Raw genomic sequence first — 16,202 nt, forward strand, 5'->3', positions numbered from 1 at the left:
GGTTAGAACTAAAAAATGCAGGACACTAGCCCTCCAGGACCGTGTTTGGGCACCCCTGGCTTAATCCCTTTATTTATTAGGGGTTGCCACAGTGGAATGAACCGCCAACTTATCCAGTATATGTTTTACACAGCCGATGCCCTTCCGGCCACAACCCACCGCTGGGAAACACCCATACACACTCACATTCATACAGTGAACATTCTCATTCAAACAACCAATTTAGCTTACCCAATCCACCTACAGCGCATGTCTTTGGCCTGTGGGGGAAACCGGAGCAACTGGAGGAAACCCACGCCAACCCGGGGAGAATATGCAAACTCCACACAAAAGTGGCAACTGGCCCAGCCAGGACTCAAACCAATGACCTTCTTGCTGTGAAATGAATGTGTTAACCACTGCGCCCTCGTGTCACCCTACACCAAAACATCATTTTTATATTTTCTGTTATCTGTAAACAGTCACATTCTGTTGCATTCTCTATTAATATTTCCACCTACAATTTCTGTGCAACACATTTTCGTGTGCAAACAGACACACCCAGATCCTAGAAATAGTGTTTACAGTTGATACCTGCTCTGTTGACTCAGTGTCATCATCATCATTTACCTTATCATGAGACCAACCAGTTTCGTAATCAGCTCTAGAGTAATGAAGCAATAGAGTATTAAAGATGAGCAATTATCAGATTACTTGTACATTACATTTTATTTGTATTTATAATTACTAAATCAAGTTAAAATCAGCGATTATCTTGTCTTAAATAAAAATTGCAACCTCAACACAGTCAAACTTTGCATGCATACTAAATAAACCTTGACATCTTAACTGTGCGTGTTAACAAGTGGCAGTCTAACTGTTAGTTTGAAATTGAAATGTAATACCAAGTGCACATTTATTTTCAGTTGGGTCAGTTTTCATTTCTGTGTGAGTCTGCATGTTCTCCCGGTGTTGGCATGTGTTTTCCTCTGGGTGCTCCCCCACAAGTCCAAAGACATGCGCTATAGGTGAATTGGGTAAGCTAAATCGTCCATAGTGTATGTGTGTGAATGAAAGTGTATGGGTGTTTCCCAGTGCTGAGTTGCAGCTGAAAGGGCATTCACAATGTAAAACATATGCTGGATGAGCTGGCGGTACATTCCGCTGTGGTGACCCCTGATTAATAAATGAACTAAGCCGAAACGAAAATGAATAAATGAGTGAAAAAAAATTTAATGCAAACATTATGGCAAAAGTTTCAAACCTGCTTCTGCAAGGACACCGTCCAGCAGATTTAAGCTATAACACAAGTTTAGAATTTGAAGCTAAAGACCTTGATTAGCTGGTTCAGGTGTGTTCAATTATCTAAAGATATACAGTGCGTTCCAAATGGGATACCCTCTGAAGGGCCGCTATATTGAAGTGTTGTTCCAAGTGCTTAGGACTGGCCATACGGTTTGCTGTACATGCATGTACACACATTTAACTTTGCACTGCAATTGCATATCTACTCGTGACAATAAAGTCAATATATGCTGTTGTATGGAGATCCATTTTCTGGATCCATTATTCAGATTAGGACTCATTTGTGTAGTTGAAGCTTTTTGTTTATAATTGTACTGACACTACACAGCTGTGGTGATTGAAGTGGTTATGAATTGCATAGCAATTTTTCTGCCTTTTCTTCATTAAAAACATGCAATATTATAAACTTGTAAGACTTCTTGTGGTGCAGCTGATCAGATATAGTTAGAACAGATCTTTTAATCACAGTTTCTTTGCAAATCCTATCTTGTGGACATGATAATCTGCATTAATAGCAAGACATAATGACAGACATGTGTCTGTCAATCAATTCGGTGGCCAGGAAAAACCACATTGCAACGTCACATTTGGGATTTGGAACATAATTAACTATTAGAATATTTATAAAAAAGGGAACTGATGTGTCTATACTACTCTAATATGGCTGCGTACATAATATACTACACAGGTATGTCCAAACAGCTTCCAAAAGTTGATTTTCTATGAAAGATGCCCTTTTAATTTGTCTCATCATGTGATTTACAGCAGCTTCAAAATGTACACAACAGTTAATTAACGGTCACAGTCAAGTCTGGTACTTCCAGAATCACCCAGCAGACACAACATTATAAGACCTTAATATTAGGTTAGATTTAGGTCACCAGTGTCCAAGAACAATGTTATTTTAACGTCCAATAACAACATGAATTGACGTTGATATTTTGTTGATTTTAGATTGTGTTGGAAAGTAACCAAAATGTAACGTCTGTACAACAATGGACATCTGACGTCAACCCGATTTTCATTTCCAAACAAAAAGCAATGTCCCATGACATTGGGGTATATCGTCAATGTGACGTCATGTTGAGGTCCTGTGCCTGCTGGGTAGTTCCAAAATGGATATGCTTAGCCTCAAATACCCTCTGAAGCGATATTCGAGATTTTAGTATCCATTAAGGGTTTAATACCCATTAGGATACTGCACCTTGAAACACATGGAACAGACTGGCACACTTCCTACCACATGTAGGTAGCCAAACCGTAAGTGTGGGTATTTGGACAAGACAACTCTTTGTGTCCAAAAGCTGGACAAAGATGATTACATGGAGGTGTTCCAAAGTTAGAATTCCAAGGTGTCTTTGTGCACCAAGTCAACTAAGCTAAGCTTTAGGATAAAGCCAGGTACATCAGGATATGCAGTACTCTAGAAACCTCAGATGCCTTGCTTATTGGTGAAGGACATCATAATGGCATACTGGAATGAATATGTGCTAATAAGCATTTCATCACCACTCTTGAATCAATTACTCTTACAGGAATAGTTCAACAAAATTAACCCACAATTTACTCACCCTCAAGACATCCTCTATCTATATGAGTTTTTTCTTTCAAACGAATATATATAGTTGAAGTTAGAATTATTAGGCCCCTTGGAATTTTTTTTTCCTTTTTAAATATTTGCCAAATTATGTTTAACAGAGCAAGCAAATGTTTACAGTATGTCTAATAATATTTTTTTCTTCTAGAGAAAGTCTTATTTGTAGAATAAAAGCAGTTTTTAATTTTTTAAAAACCATTTTAAGGTGAAAATTATTAGCCCCTTTAAGCATTTTTTTTGACTGTCTACAGAACAAACCATCATTATACAATAACTTGCCTAATTACCCTGACCTGCCTAGGTAACCTAATTAACCTTTTTAAGCCTTTTAATGTCACTTTTAGCTCTATAGAAGTGTCTTAAAAATATCTAGTCAAATATTAGTCAAATATCTAGACAAAGACAAAATAAATCAGTTATTAAAGATTAAAAGTTATTAAAAGTAAAAGAAATGTGTTGAATAAAATCTTCTCTCTGTTAAACAGAATTTGGGGAGAAAAATATATATATTATGTTGAGAGATCATTCAGGTTTGTAACAACTTACTTATTTTTGTGGGAACTATTATCTTAACACACCCAAAATATGCTTGTTGACACAATCAAATTACACAAATTGTTTGAAGACTTTTGTCCCCGATCACGTTCCATATATTCACACATGAAGTGTGTCATTTGGTTTAGGGCCAAGGTCAACAACATCTCTTTGCTGATACCATTATGTTCAAGCACACCAAAGCAAACTTAAAGAAGTATCAAGTATAAATTGTGCTTTAGAAGAACTTCCAGGAGTCTTTCTGTATAGCTTGAATATTATTGGACACAGATTCATCATCCTTTGTCTTTAGATATTTGATATTTAGCTCAAATATTTAATCTAAACACACAAGCTATTCAAGTTGACTGATTCAAATAATACTGAAATACATTTAAAAAATCAGTTAAATAAATGGCAACTTTAAAAAGCATGCCTTTTTTACAATAATAAAATCCAAATTATAAGGATAGTTCACCCAAAAAAAAAAAATCCTGGCATCATTTACCGGCCCATTTATTTGTTTCAAACCAGTTTCTTTTTTTCTGTTAAGCACAAAAGAATATATTTTGAAACATTTTGGGAAGCTTTAACCATTTACTTCCATAGTTTTAGTTTTGACTATGAAAGTCAATGGTTACAGGTTTTCAGCTTCAAAATATCTTCTGTAGTGTTAATAAAGAAACTTATAAAGGTCTGAAACCATTTGAGACTGAATAAGTGATCATTTTAGGATGAATTTTCTGTTTAATTTACCCTTCATTAGATCTTATATAACATTTGTGATGTAACAAAACGTTCCAATCTCTTAGAAAATCTTCATATGACTACTTGTATTGCATGTCAACACCCAACTGTTACGCCTTCCTGTTTCAATGTTTTTAAAAGTGCTTTGTGCCCTTGCTCTTTATCTTCGTCAGACAGAGGTCAATGTCTTCATGTAGTGTATTCGGCCATCAGTTCTTCCCTTGGGAATGCAGTAAATAACAAGCTTTCCCACATTTTATCCTGCCAGCCTTGCTCTGCTATCTAAACCAAGGACAGCAACAACAGCACAGTCTTCTAAGCGGGTTGTTCTTCTTATATCTCGCAGCTCTTTTGAACTTCTCCTTCGTGACCGACACATAATCTTGCGTCTTTTCCACATTGGCTTGTATGTTCTGAATCTGGTGACCTTGCTCTTCCACCAGCATGAACACATCTAGAAAGAGATCTCTCAGGTCCTTCATGTTGCTTTCCAGATTTAGAAGCTCTTTATGGCGTTGCTCGATCTCCGAGAGCTGGGTTCGAGTGATCTTAGCATCTACTATGATGTTCTCGTTGAAGATCTCCCACTTTCCTTGCTCTATCATGTTGTCCACCTCCTCTTCAGACACTTCGCGTCCTGATACCTCAAGCTGTCGGATGATAAACTGCTTGCATTTTTCCTGCTTGCTTAAGATTGCGTCATTGTGTTGACGCATTACTTGATGGAATTGGAGGAAGAGAGCTGCGTGCTGGATCTTCTGGATACGGGATGTGGTGGCGTTTGGGCCCAGCTCGGCCTCGGTTTGCTTAGCCTGCTTGGAAAGAGCATCTAACCTTTTATGCAGACTCTCAGCCAACAGCTTGATGTCTCGAGTCATGTTACTCTCCTTTTTCATGATGCTGAGGCGCCTCATGGTGGCCACAAAGTTCTTCTGCTGCTCGTTAAACTTACTGACTTCAGAGTTCAGCTCCTCTATGCTGTCACGAATGCCCTGAGCGTCCTTTAGAAAGATTTCCAGGACAGGCTCTGCCTCGAAGATCACAGCCTGCAGGCCTATCAGTGAGGACGGGTCCATGTCCTCGTCTTCTTCCTTATTGAAGGGTTTGCTGTCCACTAGCTTCTCGCTAGCCTTCATCTGCTGACGCAGCTCCTCCATGCGGTCCTTCATGACTGCACAATATGATGTGCACCTGATGTGGATCAGGTGAAAACTTGATTTTAGATTTGAGTGTTGTCTGTGTGTAAAATGTTCCTTTTCTTTTCATAACCTGTAAATAGAAGACAGAGAATTTAGATAATTGTCACATAAACATCATACTTCATTGAACAACTACACATAGATACCATTTATGTACTATATAACTGCAGGTTAACTATGTTTACATATAATAACTTAACTGATGATGTAATTAATAATTAGTTAATTAGTTATTATGTTATTGGTAACTAATAATGTTATAGTAACTAATAACCTTCTCTTTTCTGATTTTGATTGTAATGTAATAATGGGCACCTTTTGTAAAGCTACTTTGAAACATTAGTTTTTGTGAAAAGCTCTATACTTATAAACTTGAATTTAATTGAAAATATTCATTGACTTGAGGTACTACAAGGTTGCTTAATGCTTCATACAAGGTGTACAATTATTTGTTAAGGTAAAGTAATTCCAGGCAATTCCTGATCTCACTACACACTGTAAAAACGCAGGGTTCCACACAATTCATTTATGTTGTCTCAACACAAATTAAGTTAACTTAACACTTTTAACACATTCATGTGGATTGAACATAAAAATTAAGTTGTCCCAATGAAATCTCTAGAATTGTGTTGTTTCATCTTTTTTTAAATAAGTAGTTTGGACAAGCGAAAAAAGCTCGATATTACTAGGCTGAACTATTACAGGCAATTCGCAGTCTATGACTGTCACATCAAATCACATCTAAAAAAAGACACAAAATTATCTACACCAGGGGTTTTCAAGCTTTTTTTAGCTGAGGGCCCCTTTGTGTAGGGCGGATTCTTTTGGGGACCCCCAAAAAATAAAAATGACGCCACCCCCTCAAATTAACAACTGTACTTAATTTTCTTTTAATTGTATTATTCAATAAATTTATATTATTATATATTATTCAATAAATTTATATTATTCATTATCTGGACTAATTTTTGTAAGATGTTAGTTGAGTTGACATGGTTTCAGTGCTTCAATCTATTGATCAAATCTTCATGCGCAGTGTTCATTGTGGTCTGCTCTCGCTGGATTCCATCAAGACATATTTTGTGAACGAGACGTCACTTTAAACAGTTTTTTATGCCATTTTTATGTTTTTTTTTTGCCTATGCACAGCTAGACTTTTCTGTATTTACCCTTACAGCTGAGAGTCTAAATGTAACTAAAGATTTAAAGCTTTAAAGTTTTAAAGAGTTTTGTCATTCATCAGCCTGTTAACAGTTAACTGTACTGTTGAAACTAGCAATACTACAATGGAGGCTGTAGTGGTTCAGTGTGTTTTGTTTATTTTTATTCCTTTTTTTTTGTGCACATCATAATTTACTCAGGTCGACAATCCTGACTTACACTGATAAAAAATAATTTCCTAAATGCAATCTAGAATTGGGGATTCAAGTTCTTTTAATATAAAGAGGGTATTCAAATTACATTTAAATTAGTTACACAAATAAATATGGGAAAAAGTGGAACATCTTAAAAAAAGGCATTTATATTGAGAGTATTAAAATTTGATCAGATATGTTGAGCTCCATTAAATACAGAGCACTAATACATTTTAATATTTAATAATGAATTAGCCCTATAACATAACAAAAACAGATACATTATAATTTTTATAGGCTATAGTGGTTTTACTCAGGGTGTATACAATTTAGTTTTTTTTAAATCATCCAGTTATGAACCAATGTGAGTAAGAGGTCCACTGCAGAGCTCATCCAGCTGTCATTAGTGTAACAGGAGTGAAACTCTAAGAACTCGCTGATGTGATGACAGCTCCACTCATTGTACTGCAGCACTTTTTGCTTTACAATTTTAATATGATTGTTTGCCATGCTGCAAAGAGGACCGTCTGATATTTGTACAATGCAAAGTGTAAAGCCTGTCGCACTGTGGACGAGGTGCAATGTTGTGCCGTGTCTTTAAAATGCTATTTGTTCCCTATAAGTGAAGCCTGCGCAGAGAGGCGCGCACTCCGCAGCACCCAGCTGATCGGTTACTTAGGAACGGCAGCCATAAACAGGGAAGTGCTTTCAGCCACCGATAATGTTCTTATTGATCAAGTATTTTAACTGAAATATAGTCAGTTAAATAGACCTGAACATTCATTTAGTTGTTTAGCGTAAAAGAGGAGAGCGTAAGTGAAAGGTAAACGCCGTCAGGTGCAGCAGACAAGCGCCAAAAATCACAGGAAGCGCCCGACCAGAAGCGCTTATTCAATAAAAGTCCCCGTGCACAGAGGCGGGCGCTGCGCTTCTTTTTCTGTGTCACGAAAGTGTCAACTGCATTTAAATGACATAAGCATAAAGCTTAATTTTTGCAGTACTTTTGAGCTCAAATTATTAAAAAAAAGATATTAACCTTCAGAATGATGCGGGACACAAAATTCATCCATGTGGGCCCATTGATTACCCCTCATCTAAAAAATTTTTGCGGCCCCCCTAGCGCCATCTGGCGGCCCCCAGTTTGAAAACCCCTGATCTACACATGAGCTGTTTAGAGACACACAGTAAACCAGAAAAATGTCTTGAAATATGCTGCTACATCTGAACAGTGTAGTAAAATAATAGGAATATTGACTATGAGTTGAATTAAAATTTATTTAATAAAATTTAAACAATAGTAAATATTTTTCTAAAAAATTCAGTGGCCTGTCATCAATTTTTCTTTTTGTAATTATGTTAAAATCTCTACTGTTTTACTGCTTTGTTAGCTATAGCTTACCCAACAATGAACATTTCCTCACCATTTACTTTAAATAGAAGTCAAGGGTTTTATTTTTTTATTTTATTATGCATAACTTAAATTTTTAACTATTTATAATTCATCTTTGCATATATGGTTTTCTTTGGTTGTTACCAACATCTAGAGAAATTTCAAGTCAACAGCACTTTTAGAAATATGTTTTTGAGAAAAATGGTTACGTGTTGAGTACATGTTTCCCCTACTGTATATGTATATCAGAGAACCTATACAAAAATTAAGCAGATTAGAAGCATAAAAATAAAGATTTCATATTTTTAATCAATTGTAGTTAATAACACCAACACTTAGGTCTTTTCCAGCAAAATCATAGACATCCTTGGAAATAAGTTATAGAAAACAGACTCTATTTGCTGTAAGTAAAAGGTCACATTTTTGTCAGATGCTTTTCCACACATTCTGCCTTCAGCGCCAGGAAGGATTAAAGGAAGGCCTCCGCTCAAAACCTGTGCACTTTTCCCACTCCACATATCACCGCTGCACATTCATCATGATCACAGTCATTTATAAAGTCTGTTCTGACACTCTACAGAACATGATACAGTACAATTCCCTTTTTGAAACAGCTCGCCGACCCGCTTCCTTGTGTGAAAAGTAAGATGCAGGGCTGCTGCTGTTTCCTCGAGCTGCCCGGACTGTGGTTTTGGAAAGTGAGCACAATGCCAATGAACTTTGTCTGAGGTGAGTACAAGTAAAGTAAAATAGAGCTCCCAAATCACTGGCTCTCCAGTTACTGAAGGGATTTTCGAACAGGAAGGACTGCTGTTGCATGCGTGTGTGAGAACAGCCCACCCAAGCTCCTTAGGGAGAAGCTTATGAATATAAGAGTGGCCTTTGTTTTCTGAAGGACATTCAAGGAAGTCACACTCCTTTTCTACTGTTCACAACCTATAAATACATTGCACAACATTCTCTAATTCCAGCCCTCAGTACTGTATTTTTTCATAACATTAAGTTTCATCTATTCCTTATTCACTCTGATTTGATCAGTTTAAAGAAGTCCTGTTATTTAAGTTATATATATATATATATATATATATATATATATATATATATATATATATATATATATATATATATATATATATGTGTGTGTGTGTGTGTGTGTGTGTGTGTGTGTGTGTAACAGATCACAAATCTCACGGTTCAGATCACACTACGGTTTTTAACTCATTAAAAAATAATTTTTCGGACCGGCAAAAAAGGAAGAAAAAATGTCTATTGCTTTCCATTTAAACAAAAATATTACTGCAAAAACATTGGTTTTAACAAACATAACTTGAAACCTGTCATTTTTTTAAATAAAATAAAAAAATCAAGAAAGAACCAACTAAAAAAATGAAAATATTCATTATGAAAAATGATCTTCGTTCTGTTGTTGATCATTCTAAATATAGATATTTAGAACATCTTGTACCACATATCATATTTATTTTCAATTAATGATTCAACAATTCACACATAAAACTTCATGCTTAATTATAGATGGATCATTTTTGAAAACTTATTCAGTGACACAATTTTCATGGTTGTTTGTCACCACCCATTGACTACGCAATGTAATTGCTACAACATTCACCAGCATCAAGTTCCATTAAACGGTATTTTAATCTTTACCACAAACATCAGTGTTTATATCTGAACTATAAACTTATCCCAGCACTTCTGTGTTATTTAATTGTTTGTAACTAACTAAAAATAGTGTTGAAGGATTAATAAACATATGCAAATCATCATCATTTATCACTCATAATGTGCAGGTTTGAATCTTAACGTTTAATTGTGTAGCTTTACGCTGAATGCATTAATGCAGGCTAAACAAACAGTGACAGAAAACATGTTTAATTAATTACCTAAGAAACATTTAGGTCCCACACCAGCTTTTTCCATTATCATTATGATTTTTGGGACAGCCAAAATACTTTCATACACGTGATTAGAATGACTCTCTGGATTTGTTATAAATGTTTTATTAAATAACAAGTTTTAAAAAGTTAATAATCCTCAGGTCACGTGCGTTCCTAACTTTGTATATATACTATACAAACAATATTGACCATTATAATAAATACTGCGAATGTAAACAATTAAAGACTACTAAGTAAGGGTACACTGAGCAAACTTCTTAAAAATCATATTTAATTTTTTAATTGTAAAATTCAAAGTGTATTTTGTATCCGCTTGTTAAGTGGTGACGTGTTTGTGACGTATGTATACTGTTTCCGGGTTCAAGCCGCCATTCATTTGAGTGGAGAAATCATTTGTTTATGATCACGTTTTATTCCTATCACACATTAAAGTTAATTTCATATAAAATCATAGTGTACACAACAATCTCTGAGCTTGCTGCATAACAAATACCAAAAATTTAGCAATTTATAAAAAATGAATCACTTTCTGGGCATCGGATATTAGGCATGGACATATATATTGTGATTGTGATTTTCGAAAGCATTAAATCGATTTGTTAACGTTTATTATTACCATTTCATGAGACTCCTCATTCAGTTGAATAGAGCGCTTGGACCCGAAAGCCGCTTCGCGTGACATCACACTTAACAAGCGTATTGTTTCTTTTTGATCTATAAAGCTGTTGTAATTATTATTATGTAATATCTTGTTTATTGTATTGATCTTGCCATGAAATAGCCATAAACTGCTAATGCAGCAATTAACAAACAAACAAAATATTAAAACTAGCTGCATTTATTCACTTTCCTTCAGCTTAGTGTCTATTTCAGAGGTCCCCACAGCAGAATGAACTACCAACTATTCCAGCATATGTTTTGCACAGTGGATGCCCTCCAATCCGCAACCCAGTACTGGAAAACACCAATACACTCTGGATTTACACACAAACACTATTTATTAAATTCCACTACAGCGCATGTGTTTGTTTTATGGGGAAACTGGAGAACCCAGAGGAAACCAAGTGGAGAACATGCAAACTCCACACAGAAACGCCAACTGGCCCAGCCAGGACTCAAACCACCAAACTTCTTGCCGTGAGGCTAGAGTACTTGCCACTAAGCCACCGTGCCACCTCTACCTTAATTCAGTATATAGTTTTATAAAATTTTGCAGGCAAGTTTATAGTTGTACATTAAAGTCTCGAAGCTATTAACCATTTTTACAGTTATCTCCCGATAAAAGACAAGTATGAAAAGTAAACACATATACTGTAGGTCCTGAGACATGGTTTAAATAAAAATACATTGAAATAAATGGCATGTGAGTTATACTACAAATAAAGCCACACTGTGAAAAAATGCAAGGTTCCACACAATTTATTCATGTTGTCCCACACAAATCCATTAAGTTAACCTAATATTTTTATGTTTAAGCCACATAAACTTATTAAAAGTGTTAAGTTGTCCCAATGAAATCTCAAGAATTGTGTTCTTTTTCAGCTCTTTTTAAATAAGTAGTTTGAACAAGCAAAAAAATATATATTTGTGTGTACAGCATATTTGCACTTTGACCAAAAAAATTTTCAAATATAACAGTAGTAATTATGAAATTACATATAAAGATGCAATTATATCCTACTTGAATAATAATAAAATGTATTGGTAAACCATTTGTACTTTGCAATTTACATTTAAGCAAATGTTATTTCTATACTACAATTTTAAAATATTGTTTACAATTTACAATTTTATTATACAGTGTTTTTATGTTATTCGTGTCTGCTGTTTTTATTTTGTTATAATGTATGTACATTATAATATATATGAAGAGTTCAGATGCAAGTGCCATCTTGAAGTTTCATCAACAATGAGCATTTCTCAGCCTCCCATGTTTATGTTCAGTTATTTCATGTTAAAAGTGATGAAAATAACCTATTATTTGCCATAAAAGTGAAACTTCCGAATCAAGACATATGAGCCTGAAAAAATGATAATATTAAAAGAAAATTTCAGATGCCACTTAGAGGTTTTTTGAATCTGAACTCTTCATACACAGGACAAATGATTCAAAGATGAGTCCTTGGATTTACAAAAGTTTTTTATTATTAAATTTGCAATTATTGGGGCTGAATTTAAACAAACAAATTAAGTTAAACATTATTACATTAAATATGTTTGTTTAAATTGTTTGAAACAACTTTGCAGACATCAATTTTAAAAATAATGGAATTGTAATTCAAAGTATTTATAAAAACACCATTTCAGATTCAGATACCTCTTTTTCTAAAACGCTTAAAGACTTTTCCTGCTTGTTCAAACACAATTTTTAAGTTTTTTGAGGGAACAACTTGTTAATCATTTGTTAAAATGATTAGGTCAACTTAATTTATTTGTGTTGAAATAACATGAAGGAATTGTGATGTAACTCAGCATTCTTTACAGTATATATACAGTTAAAGACACAATTATTAGCCCCCTTTGAATTTTTTTTTTCTCAGAGCAAGGAAATTTTCACAGTATGCCTAATAATATTTTTTCTTCTGGAGAAAGTCTTAATTGTTAATTATTTCTAATTTTTTTATTTTTCCAACAACATTTTAAGGTCAAAATTATCAGCCCCTTTATTTTATTTTTTTCAGAATAAACCATCGTTATACAACAACTTGCCTAATTACCCTAACCTGTTAACCTAATTAGTTAAGCTTTTAAATGTCACTTTAAACTGTATAGAAGTATCTTAAAAAATATTTTGTAAAATATTATTTACAATTTTCAATAATTTACAGAACAAACCATTGTTATACAATAACTTGCCTAATTATCCTAACCTGCCAAATTAACCCAATTAACCTGGTCATAACCTAGGCTAATAGTTAACCTAATTAACCTAGTTAAGCTTTTAAATGTCACTTTAAACTGTGTAGAAGTATGTTTAAAAATTTTAGTAAAATATTACTTACTGTCATTATGGCAAAGATAATATAAATCAGTTATTAGAAATGAGTAATTAATAGCGTTATTAATAGGGAAATATATGTGTCCTAATAGTATTTTTAGCAGTGTGGGACACATATACGACTGTCAACAGCTCAAAAAATGTGTTTTGGTGTTTCGTGACCCCTTAAAACTTGTTTAGAAATGTGTTAAAATGTGTCTTCTTTCTGTTAAACAGAAATTGTGAAAAAAAATAATTCAGGAGCTAATAATTCTGACTTCAACTGTATATATAAAATATAATTAGATATAATGCTGAATTCCCTATTCCATAGCAGCTTCTTGAAAATCTAGATTATGTGTATACATTACGTTTCTTCAGAAACTGATAAACTAACAAGAAACATAAAAATGAACAAAATTACCTCTTATTGCCTTTAATCCATTGAGTGCTGAATGTGGCTTCATTATATTGCCAGGAATTTTACTCAAGCCTTTCCTCGGCCATGGATTAGTAAGATCTAAGCTGGACCTGATAATTCAGTAAGTCCTTGGATTTCATCGTTTTCGGCTCTCAGAGACACAAGTATGTCCTAGTGCGAGTGTTCCCTCTGCTCCAATGGTGTCAGTTATGCCTATGAAAAAACAAAACAAAACACACGGACACACACAGAGAGACTCCAGGGAAATCTGGTCAAGCCAGTTGAAACCACACCTCCCCAGTCACAGTTAGAAGTCTTGTTTGACCAATGGAGGGCGAAGTTTGGTAGGCAGAAGTGATGCGGTTTCATTATTTAGAAAGGAATTGAAAGAACACATGCAGTGCAGCAAACATTGCCTCTCAGCATCCTCTATTGTATATCAGACAACAATGGGGACCAGGAAGCATCTTAAAAAGACTGTTGACAAAGCTTTGAAGTGTGCCTGTTCTCAATCTCTTATTTTGTATTTCCTTAACCTAGTTTTAAAGTGTTGCATGATAGCAAAAACAGTCATACAAAATGTGAATGTGTAAAAGGATGTTTTAAAACATAAAAACACTATAGTTATGAATACATATAGGTTAAGCTGTTTTTCCAAATGGGCGGTGAATGGGTCAACAGAATGACTCATATTACTGTTTTGGGTTCAGACTTAAATGGAGCAAAGAGCAGTGTGTGGATTATATACAGTAAATAAGCCTCTGTCTTTACTGAAGATTGTGACTGCAGAATAGGGTCATTATTTTTATTTATGTTATTTATTTTTTAATCATTAAAACCAAATTGTATTATTAGAATGTAACAAGAATCACCACTAAAATAATGATAATTACAATATCAAACTAATTGTAAAATACATCATGCACAAATAAATATTAAAAGGGCACCCCCCCCCCCATAATAAATATTATTAGTATTTCTAATAATAATTTTTTTGTTTGTTTGTTTAGTTTTGTTTTGTTTTTAAGAAAGTCTTATTTGTTTTATTTCGTCTTTAAGGTCAAAATTATTATGCCCTTTGAGCTTTTTTTTTGTCATCATGGCAAAGATAAAATAAAGTTATTAGAAATGAGTTACTAAAACTATTATTTTAAGAAATGTGTTGAAAAACTTCTCTCTTTTAAAAAAAAACTTAATGGAAAAAAAAAACAGGGGGCTAATAATTTTGACTTTAACTGTATATGCGTGTTTACTGACACCACGTGGCTGTAGTGATTATAGCGATTAAGAATAGCGTTTTTTTCTGTCTTTATTACAAACATGCTAATTTAAAAACGTTTTAAATTTATAAAAATCACAGAGAGTTGTAACAAACATTTTAATCTCAGTTTATTTGCAAAAAAAAATGTTCTGTGGACATGTGTATACTTGTTATTATGGAGACATGGCACCTGACAAGCAATTCGATGGGCGGGAAAAACCGCACTCCTATGTCACAGTGCAGTGTGCCTCAAAAATTACTGAGATTTTGGTCCTTTTTTAACGTCCAGTCAAATAAAAAAAATAATAAAGTATTAATTATTTCATTATTTTATTTAATTATTTATTTTTGTCTTGAATTACATGGCAACTACTCAAAGAATTATTCTTATTCTTATTATTTATAGTAGTAGTAGTGGTAGTAGTAGTAGTAGTAGTAGTATTTGCCAAGACATTATTTGTTTACTTTTTTTATTATTTAATATTTAACATTAAATATTGAATATGTTTTCTTCAGTATTTTATTTTATTCAAGCTTAATTTTTAACGTCTTACCACAAATTATTTAAATAATTCAGATTTTTTTTAAATATGGTAAAATTCTCTGTTTTTTCTATTGAATCCTAATCTATTTTAAACTAAAGGAAAAAAAATTAATGAGTAAATAATAATGCGCAAAACATCATTTATCATAACAAAGACCCACTGCAGCACCACCTAAGAAAAAAATAAAATATGTATGCTGTATGTTCTAATGTTGAAACATTTAAACCCCAACCCTAATGAAAATAAACTTGATTTAGTGTGTTATAATAAATAAAATGTTAATCTTGGTTGCAGTATCTAGACATTTTTTTGTCTGGTTTATTTCGCCATCTGGTGTTTTCAAAAGGATACAACACTTTTCAGTTATAGACTATTTTAAGGGATGTAAACAAAAACAATTGTCCCAGCATATTTCCTGTTTTACATTTTTAATTTCTATAGCTTCTATAGAATCCAAAAAGAATCCAAAAAGAGCCACATATTGATAAAAAAAATTAAGATAGCTTTAGTTTTAACATTAAGTTAGCTTTGAATTACCTGGTTTCATTTATTAAATCGGTTGATAACAAGCAGGAAATTTCCAGAGGTCAAAGACACAACCACATTGAAATAGTCAAACGAAGATCTTTCAGAAACAGTTTAAAAATGGCTCCTATTGATAAACGTTAGTGTCTTGAATTAAGTAACAATAATGTCCAATACATTGATGTGGTAGACTATTTTACAAAAGTTGTTAACATTAGTTAATAAAACTTCATTGTGGTCATTTTTTTTTGTCTAATTGGGCTAGTAAATGCTACAATTAAAATTAACTGATTATTAACTTTCCTTATTAGTTTTTGTTAACATTTTTAGCAATTGGTTTTACTAATGTTAAAAAACTAAACATTGTTATCAGGTATTGTATTATTGAATCAGATTTTGTGATCTCTAAACAAGTCAATAGTATCTGGATGCAGCCTTGATGATGCAAGCT

General features: G+C 33.5%; 1 protein-coding gene across 1 annotated transcript; it reads right to left on the reverse strand.

Annotated features, from left to right (window-relative positions):
* Positions 1 to 1,192: 1,192 nt before the first annotated feature.
* On the reverse strand, positions 1,193 to 13,637 carry stx19 (syntaxin 19). The gene is made up of 2 exons (XM_087267671.1): positions 13,424 to 13,637; positions 1,193 to 5,431 (listed from the first exon to the last, which is right to left on the reverse strand). The coding sequence occupies exon 2, from the start codon at positions 5,329 to 5,331 to the stop codon at positions 4,441 to 4,443; it is 891 nt and encodes a 296-aa protein (XP_087123797.1). The 5' UTR covers positions 5,332 to 5,431; positions 13,424 to 13,637; the 3' UTR covers positions 1,193 to 4,440.
* Between the last annotated feature and the right edge of the window lie 2,565 nt (positions 13,638 to 16,202).

This window comes from Danio rerio, chromosome 9 (assembly GCF_052040795.2).
Source record: "Danio rerio strain M-AB ecotype USA chromosome 9, GRCz13ab, whole genome shotgun sequence".
Lineage (NCBI taxonomy): Eukaryota > Metazoa > Chordata > Actinopteri > Cypriniformes > Danionidae > Danio > Danio rerio.

What these genes read in the sequence shown, in the direction of transcription:
- stx19 (XM_087267671.1), bottom strand. Translation starts at nt 5,331, where the DNA reads ATGAAGGACCGCATGGAGGAGCTGCGTCAGCAGATGAAGGCTAGCGAG.